Consider the following 20,273-nt stretch of genomic DNA (forward strand, 5'->3'; position numbering starts at 1 on the left):
TTTTTGATTCCTTTCTTCATAATCAGTGATTTATTTATTTATTTTTTTGTCATTGTAGCAACAAACTGTTCAAATCAAGCCTCTCGCTACCTTTCAGGAATATCAGTGACTTCAAGTGACTAAACTATCGAGCATCACGTCTTCTGAAGTTGATTTTCAGTAATAACCGGAGTTATGATAAGTAGCCACTCTGGCAGAGTGTGTATGTGTGTACTTGCTTAGTTATTCTATTTTGGACCATCTTTGTTTCTCAATTCCTTTTTGCTTATTCATGTAATTTTGACCGTGTATTTGTTATAACCCGACTGTAGAACTATAACAAAGGGAGGCAATGCATGGGATATCTTAAAATTAGATTCATTTAACAAAAATTATGGTTAACTGGATAAGAGAGAATAGAGATATGGAGAGTTCAAAAAGGAATTAGAGAAAATAATGCATCATAAGCTGCATTTTAAGTTCTTGAGTAGACACTGGTCAGATGCCTCCATTTTCAATCACTGCCAATTTGACCCTGATGTTTGAAGAGAGACTCAGGTGTTAGAGACCAACTCTCCTCTTTTGCATAATGAGGCAGAAATGCATAAGGAAAAGAAAAAGAAAGGAGATGAGGAAATGTCAAAACAACAAACACTCATATAAAATCTAAACATTTCTTGATGAAAATCCATGAGTAAGGGAAAGGAAAGACAAAATATATACATATATATGTGTGGGGGGGGGAGGGGGGGGTGCGTGCGCGTTCATGTGTGTTGCTGCTTTTATTCTTAATTATGTCCATTTTTGTCCTCCATTTAGAAAAATTCAAAGGCACAATTTTGTGCCACAAGGGAGCAGTATTGGGTTTTTCACAAACTGTTCATGCTAAAGGAGCTGAAAACTGCAGATCAAATGTAAGAAGTGAATCAAGCCACTGCTTGAACCACAAGTAGATACTGTTGACACTTTCTGTTTCTGAAAGTTTCACGACATCTATTTGAAATCTGAGATTTGAAATAAACACACCAGCTAATGCTTCACTTTCTCACTGAAGGTTCATAGATATTAAATGTAACTGTACGCATTGAAGATTGAATCTAAGAATAGACTGTAGGAATATATGTATGAATGAATTACATGAATTACAAAGCATGAAAATGAATTGAGAATTAAGACACAAGAGAATCTGCCTCCTTAGTGTGACCCTGACCCTAATCCTACTCTCACATGTCCCCACACATCCTTCTCTCCTTGTGCTCTGTGTCTCAGCGGTGATGTACCAGACATTTATACCAATATAAATCTGGATCCATTATCTACTAAAAGATAAAAGAAAAGAATGACTGGCCAACCTGAATGTGTTCGCTGCTGCTCGTGAGAACTTATGAGAACCTATGAGAACTTAAAATGCAGATTAGGAGCATTCCTGGCATTACGAGGTCCAGATTGGAGCTCTGAATGCTACCTTCTGGATGCTGCATGTTTGCCCTGCATGTTGGATGCTGCAGCAGGAGCAGCAGTGGCAGAGGCAGAAATGTTGTTATTAACCTCAATCACTATCACCCAGCGGTGAAGTCTTGATCATGTCTCATACATCCCTCCTTCTATCATCTGAAAGATGTCAGTCATTTTCTATGACTTCAGTGTTAATCCTGATCTGTGACTTTCTTTTCAATGAAACCACATCAGCACTCAGTCACCTGGATCAATCAGGAGGCACCAGAAAGGACCAGAGACGTTTTTAGCTTTTGTCTAACAGCCTTCCTACTCGGCTGTTGTCAGAGCCACACTGACAATAACCCAACAGCCCTGAATGTGAGTGGAGGGTACAGTAGCAGCTGGTTTATGCGGCGGCAGGCGGCAGGTGAATGCTGTCTTCCAGTCGGCAGCTTCTAAAGCCAAACAGAAAAGAAAACGAGGGAGGGATGGGGGAGAGGAGTGAGGAGACGGTGGCTGGGGCCAAGTGGGAGAGAGGCTCCATTCAGATCAGCGGCTCAATATGGAGCCTTTAAGTTAGAAAATTAGAGACAGGAGGAGCAATTATCAAAGCACTCGTTCAAAGATAGAAAATATGGGAAATTAGTGTAGCAGCTGAAGATGGCTAGACATTAGCGGACTAGAAATCAGAAAAGGAAGAAAAAAGACTGTGGAGGATGAGGAAGAACAGGAGTTAGAGGAGGAGGGACTGAGGTCTTTGAGAGAATGTAAAGGAATGCAGGGAGCAGGTGGAGAGTGGTGACATGAAAAGCAGTGGTGACAAATGCAGCCGGCCAGCAGCGGCCACAGCAGAGCTCTCTGAATGAAATGGTGGCATCAGATTTCCCCACAAGCACAGCAACAGCTTCACAAGCAGGAGGAGGAGGAGGAGGAGAAAGAGGAGGAAGAAGAAGAATGAAAAACCTCCTTATAGTAGAAGACACCCTCTGTTCTGGAAGTGAACATTGAGACACGTTTGTACATTTTTCATTCATGCAATAATATATCATTAGCCTTAATATATGTTATATCATGTCTGGCTCACATTAATATCAATGGTCTGGTTATAGAAACCGAAGAACTTATCAAAACATGGTGGAACATCCCTGCCTCTGATTGGTCATACAACACATTTGATCCGTTATAAAACTGTGTGGTAATTTTGATTTTTAATACACTTCCGCTTTACCTACCTGTCTACATATATATTTCTATGTCTATATATGTTATGTCTATATCTAAATATATCTCCAGAATGCTTTAATAGTCTTGAGATTTCCTCAAACCTGCACAGACTCAAGCAAAGCAGGCCCAGAGCATCACACAGCCTCCTCCATGTTTCCCAGAGTTCTGGGCTCCTCAGTTGCTGTCATTATCCTTCTCCTCAATGTGTCATAAATGTTCCTCCTGTGGTCAGAGAGGTGGGCTACAGTCACTCTCATTCTAATGGAGACACTCCAGCCTGGGCTGGAACCCAACCTGAGATTTACTGGCTAGAGTGAGACTTGACAATGGAGAAGCAGCTTTAGAGTGTCTTGTCCTGGACTTAGACAGGTTGTCTACAGTTCTGATCCCAAATATCAACTTAATTCAAAAGACAACCAAGTCAATGTTTGGGAGAGGTCATCACAAAGCACTGACCTCAGCCCCACAGGGAATTTATGAGCAGAACTCAAAAAGTGTGTGTGAGTAAGACAGTCACAAACCTGACCCAATTCCAGCGGATCTGTCAGGAGGAATGGAGCAGAACTCCAGAAAAATACTGTGGAAGAAAACTCAGAACATTTGTTCCAAGTCATTCATGTTAACTTTATGCGTGCAAACTCTATTGTGATCGGTGTGCAAGCAGCTGAGGAACATGTTGAGGCAATCTTTGACATGGGAATATCGAGTTGAAATCTGGAGTCATCTTTATGATATTTTGTGCCGCCATCCTCTGGACGGTGATGAGAATCATGGTATTCATGCAGCCTTCATCTGTTCAATTATATCCAAGAATAGACATGATGGGAATGTGCAAGAATCATAGTCCTCAGAATGGAGACTGTTCTGGTCCGAAATGTGTGAATCAACTCGAACAAAAGCCAAAACAGAGTCATTGTTTGCACTGAAACATGTCCTGTATCAACATGGACTGAAAGGCCACTCAGCGAGGAGGAAGCCGAGACTCCAAAAGAAAAAGAAAAAGCCAGTTTATAATTCCTCTGAGATAAAGACCTTTATTTCTCAAGACATGTGATTTGATGAAACTAAAGTGGAAATGTTTGGACATAATGAGCATCCTTACATTTGCTGGAAAAAGTGGGGCACTTGCACCGTCCTAAATGTGACATATATGGTGGCAGCATCATGCTGTGTGGATTTGCTGCAGGCAGAACCGGTGCACTTTATAAGATGCAGGAGGAGCCTACCACTGTCAGTCATGCTCATGTAACACTAACCTAGTATGTCTTAGTGCCACACCAATAATTTATTTGACAATAAGGGAGAGCAAGTTAATCAGAAAGCAGGAAAACAGAGACCAGGTTTGGCTTAGTGAGTTTATTCCCAGTAGGAGCAAATTGGAACAAATCGGGGATTTTTTAAGGAACTGTGCAGTTAAAAAAAATACTGCTTTTAAAAGCTAGAAGTCCATAAAATAACTCAAAATGTCAGGAAGGAGATGGGATCTGGAGTGAAATGTGACAAGAATCCACCAACTGGAGACCGTCATGGCTGCAGAAATGAAGGTCTTTGTCTCTGTGGACAGTCTCACAGTCCAGGACAAGATTATTCTCTACAGTTTCAATTAAAGAATTCTGAAAGGAATCACATCAGTCCAATCCAGAAGGAACTTCCTGGTTCCATCCTGCAGCCATCCCTCTATTGGCTGCAAGACCCTCTGTGGTCCACAGCAGGCCCCTCTCAGTGGCGTCACTGCCCTGAAAACACTAACAGACGCTGACCAGAAGCACCGTCAATAGAGCCAAACTGGTCTGCGTTCCTCCCCATGAGGCTGAATCCTGCAGATGTCAGTGGAAAGTTTTAGAAGTTCATCTCTGTCCTGCTGTCTATTCAGCATGTAGTTTCCTAGTGATTCCTGTTTCTGCTGGGAGAATGGACCAGCACTTCACATTGATTTGTTCTCTTCACCTGGCGATCACAGTCAGTGGTTCTGTCATGTCATGTTACCTAACCAACCTTTTGGTTTCTCTGGTTCTGTTGGATTGAAACAATCATTTATTACAACAGTGCAAAAACACTACAAACATAAAATTTAAATAAAATAAGTAAAAATTATGCACTGAAAATGATCAATTGTAAAAATAATCATACTATCAAAATAAAACACATTCTCACTGTGTGACACACACCTTTCTCCTCTAGCTCTGCTGCACTGCAGCTGGTTCCCCATAGCAGAGTCTGTCCTGCTAGGGCTAGTTAGCATGGCCACGGATGACTGTGGCGGGAAGTTGTTTCTCCACCATTAGCACATTGAGCAGTATGTACACAAGAGTCACTGACAGCGCTAAAACTTCCTCCTGGTTCTGATTGGTTGTTTCTGACAGGGGGCTGTGCATTTCTGCAGATGGCAGTAGCAATGTTCCCTCTAATTTTTCATGTGTCTGGGCATACACACAAGCTTCCTGGGCACACTGCGGACCACTGTGAGCATCATCAGTGTACACGGCGTGGCCACGCACAAGTATCATAAATCTGGGATCATAAAAAGTTGCATGGCTTATTAGAAAAATCAAATCACATCAGCAATTTTCATTCGTTTGCTTTTAATTTAAGTGATTTGCTCAATTAAAATAAAAAAAGAAAAGAAAACATTGCTGTTCATGAGATGCATGCTATAAGTAAGAGTCCTGCTTCAGCCAGGGTGAGAAATGAGACATTACACCTTTCAGACATAAATGTTTGTTCATATTAAAACATTCACATTTTGCACAATGAAATGTTTTCTGTAGCTTGTGATGCAGTATAAATTCTTGTAAAATATTTAATTACAGTTTACAGTTTCACTTCTTCTCACTTCTCCAGTGGTTGTTCACTTAGCCCAGGTTGATGGTCAGTCTGCTTCTTATGTACTTAAATTCAGCATATTGACTGTTAATGGCCTCCATAATCTGTGGGTGGAGGAGAATGGCCTCATACTTCTCTGCCAGTGTACAAATGTCTGCTTATCCATAGTCAAAAGTCTCAACTCAACATTTCAGTATCAAATGCAGACAATTCCTTTCATTTGATTTGATTCCATTTGATCTTAGAAGAAGTGCATTTCTTTTTTTTTTTTTACTTTGGTTTGGTGAGTGGATGTCCCACGTAGACATGATAAGGTGATGGCTTTCACGTTTCTTAACTCTACCGCACTATTCTCACCTGCACGGCGCATATGACCAAGGCACGTAACCACGTACACACAGCCAATCAGCATGTGCTGATTGGCTGTGTAGCGAAAGTGAACCGTATCGTATCATTGGCTGGATTCCTGTCACTCATTGAGTTCGATCGCAAAGTAGTACGGAAAAAAAAAATTTATTGGTCCATAGTCAAAAACTGATGTCTGACTCAATGTCCACTTTACGTTGGACTTTATTTTATGCGCTACATAGATTTTCTTGTGCACTGAGAATATGTGAGCAGTGCGCGATTGCGCAGGCGCGCAGCTTAGAGGGAACATTGGGCAGTAGTACAATTGGGGAGGAGGGGAGGACATTATCTGTCTCATATTTTATTGTCACAACATGGTGACAATTTGAACAAATTATATATATGTAAAATGCATAAAACAGATGTGGCAGCTTTAAGATCAGAAATAATAGAGTAACCAAAAAAGGCACAATTACAAATTCTGAATTATTAAGAATAACTAAAATTCATGTGATATAGAAATCAAACACATTTCTGACGTTGCCATCATTTCTGCATGCAGCACAGTGTTGTTGAGATTAATTATGTATGTAAACTTCATAGAAAATCCCCATTCATTCTCTACTTTTAACAAGGTACTATGTGAAACTACAATAAGGTCAGAACTGAAGATTTTGAACGTCAGTGTAAATATGACCCTGGTCTGACATTAAGCATGTCATTGTTTTAACAGTCTGTTGAAGGCATTAATGTTCCGTGTCTTATGTCTCAAAAGGCTTTTTGATACATGGTTGTTTGTATGTAATGTGTGTTGATGGTCTTTGTCTGCTGCTGGTTCAGTTGGCATTGGCAGGTCTGTGGGAAAGGATTAGAGTTTCACGCCTTTTCCTCCACACTGAAGCCCCATCAAAGACATTCCTTGCATAACAAATCAAGAGTTCTCTCTCTCTCTATCTCACTCTTTGCCTGTCTGTCTCTCTGTCTCACCCTCATCCACACACATAACACATGTTAATAGTTTCTCCAAACAACTTGCTTCATTAAGACAGTTTTCATGCCCTCTCCTTAAATTTAAGCTAGTACCATGATAGAATAACATTTCTAAGAGGGAAAATAAATTTGTAGCATAATGTAAAATGTTTAAATGTTATTAAATAAATTGAGCCTTAAATTGCACAGTTATAAATTTGACGTAATGTTTTTATAGTTTTAGATGTATGGAGACCTGCTGTCCTTTTTTTGAATAAATTATTTTCATTGGTCCACCTGACTTTGTGCAGGCTGAAAACTTTAAGGCTACTAAGGGGAGAAAAGTATTTTTTTTTATGTTTTGTGTTGTCTTTTATGTACTTTTTTCACCATTTCACACAAAGCATGGACTTTTTCGTTCACATTGGCTTCAGCGTTTGTGCAGATCTTCTTCTGGAGTTTAATAGTGGTTGCTTGACCAACTATAATAGCGCATTACCTCCACCAATTGGACTGGAGTGTGAAATGGAATCAATCAGTGAGCAGTTTAGTTTGAATATTGTCCACAAAAATATGTTTTGTACAATGAAGCACTCTGGAACAAGTTTTTTATAATTATTATTTTTGATTAAGTCTACATGATAAATCTACAGATTGGTGGAATGTCAAAGTAAGATCATGTTCAACAAAAGTCTTTCCATGTAATCCTGCATATTCTGCTTTTACATCAATTCAACAAAAACTATGTTTTTCAGTGCTCCTAACACACCTGGATAAGATAGGTTATTCTTTGAATATTCCTTCTCCAAGGAAATAATATTCATCATACTTCTTCATGGCATACTTCTCTAACTGAACAAACTTCTCAAAATGACCCATTGCACTGCAACACCAACATGTATTTACATCTCCATTTGCAGGAGTACATGGTGGAATACAGGCTTTCTTGAGCCATTATTCCAACATGTTTCCTTTGAAACACCCGCTTGAGTGTTTCTATGGTAACAGAATGTTTAATCACAAATCAAATCAAATCTTATTTGATTTGATTTGCAGCAAGGCATTTCAAAGTGCTTTACATCATAAACACAAGAACACAAAGTCATGCAACATAGAATAAACAATACATTTTACATTTTAAAATACATTTTTTATATTACATTTCAAAAACAATTCTAAACAGGTGTGTTTTTAGTTGAGATTTAAAGGAAGTCAGGGTTTCTGCTGTTTTACAGTTTTCTGGAAGTTTGTTCCAAAGTTTTGGTGCATAGATGCTGAAAGCTGCTTCTCCTCTCTTGGTTCTGGTTCTGGGGATGCAGAGCAGAACCAGAACCAGAACCCGAGAGTCTGGAAGGTTGATACAACAACAGCAGATCTTTAATGTATTGTGGTGCTAAACCGTTCAGTGATTTATAAAACTAACAACAGTATTTTAAAGTCTATTCTTTGAGCTACAGGGAGCCAGTGGAGGGACTTTAAAACTGCTGTTATGTCTCTATCTTCCTGGTTCTAGTGAGAACAGGAGCAGCAGCTTCTGGATCAGCTTTGATTGATTTGTTGGACAGGCCTGTGAAGACGCTGTTGCAATAATCAATGCGACTAAAGATAAACGCATGGATGAGTTTCTCTAGATCTGGCTGAGACATTAGTCCTCTAATCCTGGAGATGTTCTTCAAGTGATAAAAGGCCGACTTTGTAACTGTCTTTATGTGGCTCGCAAGGTTCAAGTCTGAGTCCATCACTACTCCCAGGCTTCGGCCCTGATCGTTAGTTTTTAGTTGTATAACTGAAGCTGTGCATTGACTCTAGATCTATAGCTCTAGATCTATAGTTCTAGATCTGTAGCTTCAGATCTATAGTTCTAGATCTATAGCTCTAGATCTATAACTCTAGATCTATAGCTCTAGATCTATAGCTCTAGATCTATAGCTCTAGATCTATAGCTCTAGATCTATAGCTCTAGATCTATAGTTCTAGATCGTTCCTCTTTAGGTCCAAAAATAATGACTTCAGTTTTGTTTCTGTTCAGCTGGAGAAAGTTTTGGCACATCCACACATTTATCTGTTCTAAATATTTATTCAGTGATTGGATGGGTTCAGAGTCACCTGGTGACATCATAATGAAGAGCTGAGTATCATCTGCATAGTCATGGTAGCTAATACTATTTCCTGTTATAACTTGAGCTAGTGGGAGAATATAAATATTGAATAAGAGGAGTCCTAGGATTGAACCTTGGGGTACCCCACATGTGACCTTTAACCTCTTTGATGAGAAGTTTCCAATTGAAACAAAGAAATCCCTGTTCTTTATGTAAGATTCAAACCAGTTCAGTTCTGGACCGGAGAGTCCAACCCAACTCTCCAGTCAATTCAGTTATATGTCAAAAGCTGCACTGAGGTCCAACAGAACCAGCACCGTGGTTCTCCCACAGTCCATATTTATATGAATATCATTGAATACTTTGACTAGGCCAGTCTCTGTGCTGTGGTGAACATGAAAACCAGATTGGAAAGAGTCAAAGCAGTTGGTCATCATGAGGAAACTAATTGTTTACACACGGCTTATTCAATAACTTTGCTGATGAATGGGAGGTTGGAGATCGGCCTGTGATTCTGCAGTAGTGATTTGTCCAGATTGTTCTTTTTTAGCAGTGGTTTGATGACTGCTGTTTTCAAAGCCTGGGGGAAAACGCCTGATATGAGTGATGAGTTACTATTTGGATCAGATCAGTAACAATAACAGGTAGGATTTCCTTAAAGAAATGTGTGGGAAGGACATCCAGACAGCAGGAGCTTGAACTTAATTGACTTGTAATTTCTTCTAGGGTTTTATAATGAAGTAGTTGAAATTGGGTCATTTTCCTGTATTTGTTCTGTTTGGGTCCAGCAATGGTTCTGGCTTTAGAGTCAAGTGCAGATTAATCCTCTGATTTGTTTTATTTTCTCTGAAAAGAAGCTGGAAAACTTGTTCCAGGCAGCATTAGATTGGATTCAGGTGGTAACGTCATAGGAGGGTTGTGAGCCTGTCAACTGTTGCAAATAAAGCTCCAGCATTGTTAATGTTTTTGTTTATGACATCTGCAAAGAAAGCCTCCCTTGCATGTTTTAGTGTTGAGTGATAGTTACATAGTCTTTCTTTATAGATGTCATTATGAACGTGAACTTGAGTTTTACTCCATTTTGGTTCTGCTTTGCGACAGAGTTCTCTTGCAGATCAAACTGTTTGTGCTTTTCTCCATGGAGATTTCTTCCTACCAGACACAACATTTACTTTAATTGGGCCAATAGAATCAATGATATATGAAACTTTAGACTGAAAATCATCTACCAACTTATCTACATCATTACAGCTTAAGGGTGAGGAGGAAGAGTAGATTTGATTAAATGTTTCTGCTGTTTTCTATGAAGGAACGTTTGTGACAGTAGCTGTTTGTCCAAGTGGATTAAAGGATAAAGAACCTTCAAAGATAACAGCAAAATGATCCGACAGGGCGACATCAGTTACAGAGACATTGGAAATATTCACACCCTTACTGATAACCAGGTCCAGTGTGTGTCCTTGAGTGTGTGTTGCTTGTTTGACATGTTGTGTTAAACCAAAATTCTCTAATATATTAAAAGCTTTTTTGCCCCTCTGTCTTGGGGTTTGTCCACATGAATGTTGAAATCACCAACAATTATTAAACAATCATAATCAATGCATATGAGAGATAGGAGATCATTCAAGTCAGTAAAGAAATTTTCCACATATGTTGGAATAAAGTTAGTGTCAAAGTTTGTTTGTAGCCTTTAACCTGAATTCCAAGATACTCAAAAGATGTGAAATGACCCAAAAATATTTTACTACAATTTATGGTTTGTTTTCTTAAATATAGCAGCCACGCCTCCTCCTTTTTATGTTAACATCAGAAAAGTCAACATCAACTTAGTATACCATGTACATGTGACTATGGTACTCTCATGACTAATATTTTACATGTGCAAATGATTGGAACTTTGTCACATGATGACACAACTGATGTAAAGCTCAGTGTTTTCAGGTCGGCAGAAACATTTCTCTTGGAAATGTGTACAGCGGTGGCTCTGTCTGCATTCCATTACACAATCTTGGATGAGCTTGACACACATGCAAAGTTGACAATGTATCATCAGATTTACCCTAAAACTTCTACTTAGGCATGGGAACTTGTTTACATGCCTAAGGTGATCTCAGTGTAGTCAAGCGCTGGTGAATGTCACTCTGTATTTGTTCCATTTGTATGACTTGTAACATTTGAACATATTCGGCATGAATGCCTGTTTTATGCTTAAACAAATTTTATTATTTCTCAAAATAATAACACTGAGGGTTTTTGGTCTGGTCCTGGAACTGGTAATCAGACCTGGGTGGAGCACAGGAGGGAAACTGGGTGAGCTACAACAGAAACTACAGTCAGAAAGGCTGGTGATCAATACTTGACTTGCATTTGCATTGGTCCCAGCAACTTCTTTTAAATATGAAAGCCTCTCCTAGGCACAAGAGGAGGGGTGTGATAGGGTAACACAGACTCACAGAGTTTTTGTCAATTCTTCACAGTTCCCTACAGTTTCCCATTCTGACAAAAAAAATTTCAATCTCTAAACACCAACTGTTATGTGTCAATAGCTGATGAATATCCCTATTTTCATGCAGTAAAATTTGATTGGTTCTGAGAACAGTTCCATTGTCAGACTATTTGTTTTACATGGGCCTTGTGAAGACCTGGACAGATTAGGTTGCCTTTGGAGGCTCATAGATACTGAAATCTGATTGGTCAGTGATCCACACAGACATGCACAGTGGCACAGCCAATAGAGGCATCACAAAAAAGAGAAAAGATTATTGCAAATAAATTAAGAACATTTAATTGAATAAACATTCTAATTTAGGTTGTAGATATATTTTTAAGTTCATTGTAGGCCCTGACCTTGGAAGCTTTAAGTGATTTATGTATCAGTCACCTTCTGGTGGTAATTTTTTGGAGTTTTTTGTTTCACTTTTTATTTTTCTTCATGACTGCATGTTTTGGCAACATTACACTGTATTTAAAACTAATAGGTCCATATCATTTGAAGTGAATTTCTATGAACATAGACCAAACTCAAGTATTTGAAAATTATGGTGGTTATTTTTTAGGCGAACAACTGGAGCTATGGGCTGGAGGACGCATTCAACTCTGCATCAGTTCATACCTACTGATGTACAGGACTACCTAATACTATACTGTAATAAGTATTAGTATTTGTTTTTTTTTTTTTATTCGATAGGGCACCAAACCAGGCTCCAGGTTCGGTGCCCGGAGCCAGGCACCAAGTGCGATGGACGTGGGGAGTGGGGTCTCGAGCCCCTGCAACTTATATCCTTGATGACCAAAGTGCCCTGTTTTGAGTTTTTTTATCTTTTCAATTTTCTTTCTTTTTTTTTTTTTTTTAAATCTGTGCCCCTCAGCAATAGCATATAGCTAAAAATATCAATTTAGCCCAGCAGCTTAACGCACCCGGTGGTACCGCCACTGGTACCACCGGTGGTACCACCTGCTCACTGTTCGCTCCCTGCTGGCTGCACTGTGTCTTTGTAAATCTCAGCCTGTGCATATGACTGTTTTTATATTACTGTATTGCATATGAATCAAATTATGTCAAATACGGAGTAATGGGATGAATTGAATGATTATGCAATATTAAAATCATGTTCAATTGGAAGTGACTGGCAGACACTTTCTTTCTACAAGTGTGACTTAATATTGCAAGTCATTTTAGTTTGAAGAGGATTAGACTTGGATTTGATTGGATTTTTTTTATTATTAAGAGACATAATTGCATAGAAATACATTGAATTCAACAATGTTTGTATTTGGCTAAACTGAGTTTACTGGTATTGCTGTGAAATTGGAACTATTGCAAAAATGAATTGTATGTGCTGAATGAGCATATTTCTTTTACTTCTAAAATCACCAAACATTAGTTTCTCTTGAAACTCACTCTTCCCATTATCAGTGCAGCTCCAAAAGAAAGAGGCCTGTTGAATTTTCTCTTCTTTTATTAGCATGGACAAATGCTTTTTTCATTATTATAAATACTAGGTTCTGTCCATCCAGTTATGAATATACTGCTTCTATCTGTCTAATCCTGTCCAGGGTTCAAGAGACAGACAGAGGTGGAGTACCGCACAGCTCACTCACCAATCACAGAGCCAACACACAGACAGATAATCTGGTATTCACATCCATGCTCAAGGTAAGTTCAAGATCTCCACTTGATATAACATGCATGTTTTGGACCTGGGGAGAAAACTGAAGAGCCTGGAGGAAATGCACTAGGAAACCATGCTGTCAGTCCCAACATGTCATGATGAAGACATGGAGGAAGGCTGCAACTCTGGATCTGGGACCCTTAGATCTTATGCCTAAGGAAAAAAAAAGACAGCGAGGTCACCAGGCTTCATCTAATTCATGTTTTTATTGTGTTGTCAGCACAAAGATGAATACACTGTGTCCCAATCGTAGAGCAGACTCAACTGTGTAGAAGAATTTTGTGAAAACAACAAGAACAGTCTATGGCTTACAGAGCATGAATCTATTTACAAACTCAAATCAACGCACTGACATTTCAGCAATTGAAGCACAAAGCTTTTTTTCTCTTTATAAATATAAAAAGGGGGGAGGAAGAAAGGCCTCAACGGGCCTAAAGGGGATAAAGTCTCTTTTTACCGAGACAGCTTAACACTCAACAGAGTAATAGATATCCCATTTTCTGTTATGGCACCAGTATGAAAGCATGGCCTGGACTGGCTGGTTTCCATCATGGATGCTTCACCTTGAGCAGGTGGAACACAGCTGCTAGGCACTGACCCAACAGGCAAAATAGAATAAGAACTAAAACAAACAAAAAGACTAAAAGTCAGAAATAGATCTTGACTGTCACATGAGGTATAGTGGATCAAACACTTCTCTATATATCTAATTTTTCCTTGTTTTTTGGAAATTGTTTGGAGAATCATATTATGTAATTATAAAAAAGGACCACATATATTTTACACAAAACAACAAATGAGGATGTCAATAACAATTTTCTATGAGAAAATTCAAACCTAGAATGGCAGCATATTGACATTTATATGTATAAAACAAAAACAATCAAAACATAGCAGCAAACAAGAAGAAACAAAGCATTGTTTTGATCCATTTCAAAAAAAAAATTTTTTTTCACCTTTTGCTTTTTGTTTTAACACGTAGCTGGGATTTCTGGTTCTATAGCAGCAGAATACAAGGAGTGTTGTTCTCCTACACTCTATCTGTAATGTACAATCAGAATCCTAGCAGACAGAGCTCCTCTATAGCTCAACACACTCACATCCTTTGACATAAAAGCCTGCATCAACCTGATCCATCGTATGCAGGAACCTGGACTTTAACTCTACAGCCATAAGACACGCCCTTTATGCTACTTTCACTCCTTGGTACTGTTGCCATCTTTGCTCTCTGCCTTTTTGTCCCCAGCAAACACTTCCCATGTCTTTCAGGTTTGTGCAAAATCATGTCAATAGTCTCACCACTCCTCTTGTTTCCAGCTTCATCTGTTTCCTGGAATCCATGAGCAAAGTTTGAACTTAGTTGGAGTATTTGTGTTTGTGGGATGGGGTGCAGGTCTGGGGAGTCAGAGACGAACTGAAGATTTCATGGATCCGTTTCTGCTCTGCAGGAAGATAGAAGCCGGTCTTTGAGATTTAACACTCGCAGGTTTTGCTAGGATCTGCTTAAAGTTATAAAAATAAATTATATTTGTACATTAAAATACAAAACATTATTTGAATGATAGAAATGCAACATTTTTCCTCTTTTCCTCAGAATTTGTCCAGCTGGCTCCTGATGCTGACGTGTCAGACGAAGCAATTCTGCTGCAGTGAAGGTTGGGAGGAGCATCAGGAGCCGCTCTGCCACTCATCAGCTCTTTGTCTCAGCAGGTGCAACTGTATGCAAATACACTCTACATCTTCTTCTCCTACACATTCCAGCCCACCACCCCACCCCACTAGTCCATTTTTACATTTTTCACAAACTTTATCCATGTGAGTCTTTTTTGTTTGTTTGTTTTTTTAACTTGCGCCAGCATTACTGACCAAAAGTGCTTTTTCTACAGAAAAACAACCATTGGAATGGTCTGGGTGGATGTGGACTCTTCTGCTTACACGTGCACTGGTTTGATGTCACATTACAGCAGACTAGACTGAGCAGAATGAAGGCTGTGAAGGACGAACAAGGCTTTCCATTTGTCCACATCAGTAGCCGCTAGCTTCAAAGATCAGAATACAGAGCGTCACTCGTTATGCTGGCTCTACCAAGCCAAACAGGATGGAACGGAAGAGGTATAAGACTAATGATGTTTAAAAATGAAATTAATAAAGTGACTAAACATATGCAAGAGGGGATAAATGAGACAAATATGAGAAGTTGGGCAGATAGCATAAAGTCGTTCTATATAAGACAAAGGGAATGGAAAGAAAAAAATTAACAAAACAGCTTTAATAAAGGCCAGAGACCAGGAAAAGACCTGAAACTGAGAACTGTTTGTGAGCTCGTTGGATCTGCAGTCATTAAAAGATTCCTAGTGTATTAAAAAAAAAATAAAATCTATCTACTAGACTGTCAGCTTCTGAGGCTTCAGCTCCAGCCCTGCAAGACGCCCAGCATCATCCTTTTCTCAGGTACATTTCTGTAGGTGGGGGTCACTGGCAGGAAATGGGACATGGGGTGTGCTGCATGGCAGCAGACCACTCTGTCTCGTCATGGCAGCCATAACAGACAATGGAATTATAAGCCATGTTGGCGGCCAACCAGGAAGCAGGAGCAGAAAAAGATGGGAACGCAGAAATGGGAGCGAGCCTTCCATCAGTTCCCTCCATCCTCCATCAACAGGTTCATCATGCGACATCAGTCTTCCTCAGATGTTGACGTCTCTCACGTCTGTGGGCGTGCAGGACAGGTCGGTTTCCTCGTCCATGCGTTTGGTTTCTGCTGCGCCACCGTGCTGCTGAGCCTGCCGCAGACTGGACTCCAACAGCGACTCTATCTGCTCCTGACACGACCGCAGACAGTCCTGAAGACGGGAGGTGGAGACACATCAGGACTGTTACACAGATAACACATGGGATGACATGAATGGACTGGTGCTGACAGAGGTCTGATCTCTTACCGGGTCACTGCGAATGACCTGTGACAGGAAGTTGGTGAGGTTTGGTGAGGAGAGGGAGGCGTCTTGGCTTTTCAGATAGAGACCTTGAACAGCAGCCACCACACTTCCTGCTGCCACCATTGATGGAGGATTAGCAATAAAGTTGACATCTAGTGAAATAAGAAAATCATTTTATTCCACACACATAGCATCAGTCATGGTAAAGTCTATGCCGATCTCTGACATATTAGGACATCATTGAGGTGGCTGACCTGTTGCGCAGAGCGCCACGAAGGTCTGAGCGTGTTTCCTGAGGATCTGCTTTGTGGAGGGGTGAATCTTCAACTTGGACAGGAAGTGCTCAATGAAGTCATGAGGAGTGACTGAAGCCAGATCCCACTTGAGTTTGTTGAGAACCAGCAGCTCCATTTGCTGTGGACAGACAGAGGACCACACTCAGGGACAAACATCTCCTCATCCCCTCATCTGCCTCCAACAATGTCTCACTGTCTCCATGTGAGCACTCGCTTTAACTTCAAGGCCTGCAGGACACGTCGGCTCAGTTTAACCTCATCAAATTTATATTACATCACAATAAATCAGATCATATTAAGTCATATTGTTTATGCTATACTGTGCGCTGAAAACCCTGCATCTTAATTTATTGCGATAAATTAAGATGCAATAAATTGTGTCCATTTATATCACATGGACACAGAGGGCTACAGCTGGGCCAAACATTGTTTCTATTCAAAGCCTCATAAGTTTTCTTCTGTCTGCATTGCAGCCTTATGACCACTGGGTGTCGCTGTAAATCCTATTTAAGGCATGTTCTGTGTCCATTCATGAAATGAGAGAGGTTACGGTCACCATGGGAAAGTACCAGGCAGCCGATTCAGACAAAGCGCCACGTTTATCACCTTTATTTTAACCAGACTCCTGGTCTTTGTCTTTTCATTTCTATGGAAGCCAGTGAGGCTGACAGAGCAGATAACCCTCTGTCTCTGTGGCCTCCATGCATGCTGATAATATGCTGTTAAGTGTTATGAAACAGCTATGTCTGTAGAAGGTAATTTTACCAGCAGCTCCCCGGGTAGGACCGAGTTGTCGGTGTAGATGCAGAGCTTCTCTGCAGTGAGGGGGACAGTCTCCTTCATCTTGGATGCTAGAAACATACAGGTTGCCCCTAGCAGCTGCAGTCTTGTCTTCCTGGTGGCCTCCACTGATAAAAATCTGTCCAAATAGTTCATCGCCAGCGGAAAAACCTCCTCCTCACACTTCTGTTCTTCGCAGACCTTGGGGTGAGAAAAGCGCTTTAGAAGTTGCTGATACACAGACATGTTTTCCTATTTTATCAGCAATAATCTGATTGAATTCAAAATGAGCTCCAGCTACAATTACTTCGACTGACAAAAGATAGAAACATAAGAAAATTAACGTCACGTGGCTTTGGTATTAAATAAATCAAACTGCGATCAGAATTTATAAAGCAAACTCAAATGTGGTTAAACACGAAATAATATAAACTACAAAGTCAACAAAGTATTTATAGAAGCTTTTTATCTACAGTGAAAATAATCTGGATTTAGTTGGTAGTCAGTTCTGACCGAGACACAAAGGTGGCGTAGATGCAAGTTTCACTCTAATTTCAACTTCGTCATCTTTTCAAAAAATAATTATAAATATTTAAAAATTACTAAGCCGGCTAAAAATAGCATCTAAATGATCCCTATCGAATTTCTGATCGGATTGGGAGAAAAAATTTAAGAATGCGACATTATTGGCATTTTTTTTAAATATTTCTCCCACGAAGCCTTTTCACGTGCTGCGGGTATACTTCCCGACATCGCTCCAACGCGCGACTTTAAAAATTAATAAAAAAATATATAGCGGCGATTAACTTTATCCAAAAGTTGATGTAAATGTCTGATAACATCTAAGCAATCAAATCCGACTTTTAACGCCACGAATTTACGTCAAGATCTGTTAAAAAACGCATTTTTCCCTGAGCGACCTTCACAGAAAGAGCCGAGTTGAGAAGAAGGAAGACAAAGTTTAGCAGTTAATAGCAGCAGAATGGCGACATGCACACACTAAACAATGGTCTCATGGTGGACGTGAATTTCTTGTTGATTTTATCGCTTCACTGTCACTCCTGTTTGCCTTCTAGATTTTTAATGGTATTAAAATTTTCCTTAAAGGACAACAACAAAGATGGCGCGTAATAGGCTTCTGGCATGGGCCAAACTGCATACGTGTACATTGCTGTTATTTTGGAGGAAATAAAAGCAGCTGTGTAGATTTTATAAACTCAATAACAATAATCAACCATGTGGCAGGTTGTATTGGTGGGAATTTGGATTTGAAGACAATCTCGCCGAAGAAGCAGTCAGTACTAAGTTCAAGCTACTGCTGTGCATGGCATTTGTGTGAATGCCCTTCTAGAACCTTAACATTAATTAGAATTTTACCTTTTAGGTTTTTATTTTAAGATTTACAAATAAATCAAACAAACTAAATTCCTGTCGTTTAGGCTAAAGCAAAGACGCTGAAAACTAACCTCCAACATCCAAGTGGCTAGTATTTTCCTCATTTTGGGTATAATCTCTTTCTGAACACACTTGAAGTAGTTGGGGGACGGTAGGTAGTTCTCCTCTGCCTTCAGCATAGTCTGTAGGACTCGGTCATTAAGTAGGTTCTCGTCCTGGTGGGCTCTCCTGATAGAGTCCACCTCGCAGCACAGCAGCTGCTCCTCCATAATAAACCTCGGTCGAGAACGTAGAGGCAGGACTGTCCTGGTGAAATGTCCCCGGTTAGCTTACAGCAGGAAGAGACCGGAGCAGGCACGAGGAGACAGGCGGCTAAATTAAATCCCTTTGTTCTGTTCGTCGCTGCGTGCTGCTGTTCCTTCGGTGTGCGCGAGCCTTCTGAGGAACAGACCACTTCGCTCAGCGAGACAAAAACCCCTTCTCCGCGCGCCCAGACCTGCTTGTGCTCGAGCACGGCCGCACACACTTACTGCACTCTGGGAGGAGGAGGTGATACACGCGATGACGTCAGCTGTTGTTGAAGGGGGAGGGGGATCAAAGAAATGTGCGCGAGGAAGGATTGTGTTATATACATATAGATGTAGGCCTATATACAGACGGAAAGAGAGAGAGAGAGAGAGAGAGAGAGAGAGAGAGAGAGAAAGAGAGAGAGAGAAAGGGGGGGGGGTGGGGGGTGGGGGGACCTCCCTTTTGAAACCCCCCCTCCGACACCTCCCTCCGCCTGCATGTAGCTTCTGGGGAGGAGGTGAGAGGTCCGGGACGGAGTCTGAGGAGCGTCTGTTGGCCGACCTGTCAGGTTAAAGTCGGTAGGGGGCGACAACAGTCCTCCTCATCATGCTTCCTCCTGTGTCTTCCTGAGGCTGAATGAAAGCAGCAGCTTTGTGAGCAAACATGAGGTGAGCACATGGGGGAATAGTGAAACACTGCTTTATTCATTCATCCTATTTACTCCAGATATCAGTCCTGGGACAAAGGAAACTGGATGAAATATCCCTTTACTAAGAGTTCTGTTCAAGAAACAACTAAGGGCGCCTTGACCACAGTACAACTTGTTATAAACTCCGTAAATGAGGATCTCCTCGTTCTTTAGTTGCTCTAGTAATTTAACAATACACCTGAATTAATAAACATCTTTGCTGACAGATCTTGACTTGGTTACTGTATCCACTGAGTAATTTGGAAGAGGGGAGGGTCAGAATTTCACATTAAACTAATTGACCAACAAATTAGTTAAGATAACTTTAAAACATTTCTGAGTGCAAAGCATGAAATAAAAGCCTTTCTTGCAAACTCACACAGACACATGCACAGACACATACAGGAGGAGACTGGAGCTGGACCAATAGGAAGAATTGCTGTTACTAGGCAGACTAATACTGGTGCTGTAACTTTTTAAGTGGGGAAAAGTTCATTGTACTGCAAAAGTTGACAGAATCATTGACAACCCTATCAAAATCCTTTGACACAGATTTTCCAATAAACTATTTTCAAATAAACTATTTGAAAATCTGTCAACATAATATTGCTGTATTCAACCACAAAATCTGTGAAACTCAATAGAAGACACCTCACTGGATGAAAGAGCAGTGGTTCTCACATTTACAAGTTAATACACATTACACCAGTTTAGACCTACAACACTGCACACATTGATCTGTGAAACTTCACTTTTAAATGTGTCAATTGAGAATATTTTATTGTACTTTCAATATGAATGAGAGCTTTTCACATTCCAGGAATTCCTCTTTTGGTTTA

At 40.2% G+C, this 20,273-nt stretch overlaps 1 protein-coding gene across 1 annotated transcript; it reads right to left on the reverse strand.

Moving 5' to 3' along the window:
- Window positions 1-13,238: 13,238 nt before the first annotated feature.
- ccnd1 (cyclin D1) lies at window positions 13,239-19,098 on the reverse strand. Its single transcript, XM_055022458.1, has 5 exons — window positions 18,530-19,098; window positions 17,049-17,264; window positions 16,242-16,401; window positions 15,991-16,139; window positions 13,239-15,894 (listed from the first exon to the last, which is right to left on the reverse strand). The coding sequence occupies exons 1-5, from the start codon at window positions 18,725-18,727 to the stop codon at window positions 15,739-15,741; spliced, it is 879 nt and encodes a 292-aa protein (XP_054878433.1). The 5' UTR covers window positions 18,728-19,098; the 3' UTR covers window positions 13,239-15,738.
- Window positions 19,099-20,273: the final 1,175 nt, after the last annotated feature.

This window comes from Poeciliopsis prolifica, unplaced genomic scaffold (assembly GCF_027474105.1).
Source record: "Poeciliopsis prolifica strain line A6 unplaced genomic scaffold, Auburn_PproV2 SCAFFOLD086, whole genome shotgun sequence".
NCBI lineage: Eukaryota > Metazoa > Chordata > Actinopteri > Cyprinodontiformes > Poeciliidae > Poeciliopsis > Poeciliopsis prolifica.

Excerpts from the sequence above, each read along its gene's own strand:
- ccnd1 (XM_055022458.1), bottom strand. The coding sequence starts at position 18,727 with ATGGAGGAGCAGCTGCTGTGCTGCGAGGTGGACTCTATCAGGAGAGCC. Across the intron at positions 17,265-18,529 it reads TAGCCACTTGGATGTTGGAG|GTCTGCGAAGAACAGAAGTG; the intron begins GTTAGTTTTCAG and ends TCTCACCCCAAG. Across the intron at positions 15,895-15,990 it reads AGGTCATTCGCAGTGACCCG|GACTGTCTGCGGTCGTGTCA; the intron begins GTAAGAGATCAG and ends TCCCGTCTTCAG.